The sequence below is a fragment of the Rhagoletis pomonella genome, unplaced genomic scaffold (genome assembly GCF_013731165.1).
Source record: "Rhagoletis pomonella isolate Grant_MI unplaced genomic scaffold, Rhpom_1.0 Rhpom_scaffold_00002, whole genome shotgun sequence".
Lineage (NCBI taxonomy): Eukaryota > Metazoa > Arthropoda > Insecta > Diptera > Tephritidae > Rhagoletis > Rhagoletis pomonella.
In genome coordinates, this window is record NW_023458556.1 from 78749661 (window position 1) to 78752522 (window position 2862).

Genomic DNA, 2862 nt, shown 5'->3' on the forward strand with positions numbered 1-2862 from the left:
GGCAGCGACCCCCTTTCCTGAATGCTTCTTATATCTTTGGAAAACGCTTCCTGTTGAACAAGCTTCACAATCTTAGTTAAACTTTCGTTCATCTCTGCGACTGACAAAGGTCCCATCAAACGCTTAGCAGTTTGCGTACGAGCATTGTAGGCGAACCGAAACATGTAAGTGCACACACGTACCGTTTTATGAAGAGAAGAGTACCGAAAGATCACTTAATCTTCAGCGATAGAAAAGTGCACGTGAAGTTGTTTGCGCTTGACTTCAGCCACTTTCTCTTGCACATCCACTGCTGCGTGGTCAAATTTTGGCCAATCAGCGTCAGCCTGCTTTAGCCAGGGTGGACCAGTCCACCACAGCGTAAATGTCGATAAAGCCGTAGGAGTTAATCCTCGAGTTGCACAGTCGGCAGGATTTTGAAGCGTATCGACGTGGCTCCACTGATGCGGCGAAGATGCTTGAAGATTTTACTTACTCTATTCGCTACCCACGTTTGCCATCAGTTGGGATCACCGACTAACCAATACAAGACAATTGTAGCGTCGGTCCAATAAAAAATGGGCAAATCTAAAACGTTAGCTTTAAACGACCGTTTGGTCCAGGTTGCCAATTCTGTCGCCAGTACGGCACCGTTCGTTGGTGTTACTCGGCTCTTGGCTATGAGCAAGGTAGTGTAGATTCTATTGTCGGAACGTTCCACACGCAAATAAACACTGGCTGCATAAGCTGCAGTTGAGCCGTCACAAAAGGCGTGAAGTTGTAGCGACTTGATATAAATTGGCTCATATTGTAGCCAGCTGGGAATCTTAATGCAGTGCAGGGTAGATAAGGTGCCTAGACTGTTGCCATTGATCATTTATGTCTTCTGGAAGTTCTTCATCCCACCCGAGGGCCATGCTCTCTTGACGCTCGGTTTTAACCGTGTACATCCACATCGACTTGAGCAGAATTTTCGCCTTTATTATGACAGGTGCAATAAGTCCCTGTGGATCAAACAGCCGAGCAATAGTTGATAGCATAGCACGTTTTGTTGCTGAGAAATCAATTTCAAAGTTAAGTTTGAAAATGAACATGTCATGAATCGGCTGCCCGCACATGCCTAGTGTTTTGACGGTTTCGGTGCTGTTGAAGTTTAAACAGTTGCTCTTGACATGTGCTCCGGAGGAATTCCATCCAGTAAACCGATCGAGTTGCTGCTCCACTTGCGTAAGTTGATACCAGCAGAGAGCAGAGCCGCAGTAACTTGCTCACGAATAGCTATAGCGCCTTCGATGGAGTCACTGCCGGATAGCACGTCATCGACATAAAATTCGTGTTTGAGAACCTCTGCTGTTAGTGGGTGTGACTCCCTTTCATCTTCCGCGAGTTGATGAAGTACACGTATTGCGGTGTATGGGGCCGAGGCCGCTCCAAATGTGACCGTGGTGAGACAGTATTCTTTAATATTTCCTTCGCCATTCCGCCATATGATGCACTGATATTGCGAGTCTTCGGGGTGCATATTGATGCATCTATACATTTTTTGTATATCAGCAGTTAACGCGAATTTATGTTTTCGCCAATTCAAGATTACTGCAGATAAGTCGTTTTGCAGCGCCGGGCCAGTGCACAAAACATCATTCAAAGATCTGCCATTCGTTGTCTTACACGAAGCATCGAAAACGATGCGTAGCTTAGTCGTTAAGCTCTCTTCTTTAAGCACTGCATGATGTGGCAAAACGCACGAGGTCACTGTTGGAGCATTCGCCGGAGTAAAGGCGCAGTGATCTCTCTCCGTTGTTGTAGCAGGCTTAATTTGATTTAATTCGAAGTAGTCATGGATGCATTCGCTGTAAAGCTTGCGTAGTTTCTCGTCGCGTTGAAGTTTGCGCTCTAGGCAATAAAAACGATGTAGTGCTGTTTGCTTAGACTTGCAAAGTGTTTGAGTTTGGTCAAACAAATGCTTTAATGGAAGCCTTACCAAGTACTTGCCATTGGGTTGACGCAAATGTGTTTGCAGAAAATGGTTTTCACACCAGTTTTCTTCGAGAGATGATGCTCGGTCCGCAGGTATTTGTTCATGTTCATAAAACCTTTGAACGAGAGATTCAAGTTGAAGCGTGGAGTGGTGACAGCGAATGCTCGTTGAGCGTTTGAAAACAGGCGTTACATTGCCGGTCAAGATCCACCCCAATTGTGTGCGTTGTACGATTGGTTCGTCGAACCTTCCAATGCGAGTTTCAGGTAACATGATACGAGCCATCATATCGGCTCCGAGGAGCAAGTCTATACGGCGAGATTGGAAATAAGTGGGATCAGCGAGTTGCAGGCCAAGTATGTGTGGCCACTGCTGCGCCACAATTTTCTCACTGGGCAGATGGATCGCGAGCGAATTTAGAACGTAGGCTACGTCTATTGCAGTGTGAAAATCAGGATTGATACATGACCGAAGGCTAAAATTGACAGTGAAGTTACAATGTTTTGAGGGAGTGCCGCTGACCCCGGAGATTTCCGCTGAAGTTCGAGTGCGAGTCAAGCCAACGGATTGAGCGGCGTGTTCCGAGATTATCGTTGCTTCGGAACCATTGTCAATGAGAGCGCGTACGATTGCTGTTTGACTAGTGACATTATTCACTAGATTTACCATTGCAGTTGCTAGAAGAACCTGTCGCGTTAGATTTTCTGTAGTTGTTGTTGCGACAAAAGTAGAATTTGCTGCTTTCGAGGCTGTTGTAGTTGAAATAAATGTGCTTTCGCGTCGGAAAGGCTGAGCTGTGGGATTCAGCTGTGGTTGTGCTGCTGAAGCTCTCTCTGTTGGTGGAGCGGTTTTCGGAAAGTGCAACAAGGTGTGATGTCTTTGTCCACACTGAAGGCAATTTTTTG

The 2862-nt window shown here is 46.1% G+C and overlaps 1 protein-coding gene across 1 annotated transcript; it reads right to left on the reverse strand.

Moving 5' to 3' along the window:
- Positions 1–1132: 1132 nt before the first annotated feature.
- LOC118755013 lies at positions 1133–2230 on the reverse strand. Its single transcript, XM_036489873.1, has one exon. It carries the CDS (start codon positions 2228–2230, stop codon positions 1133–1135), a length of 1098 nt encoding a protein of 365 aa, XP_036345766.1.
- Positions 2231–2862: the final 632 nt, after the last annotated feature.

Excerpts from the sequence above, each read along its gene's own strand:
- LOC118755013 (XM_036489873.1), bottom strand. The coding sequence starts at position 2,230 with ATGTTACCTGAAACTCGCATTGGAAGGTTCGACGAACCAATCGTACAA.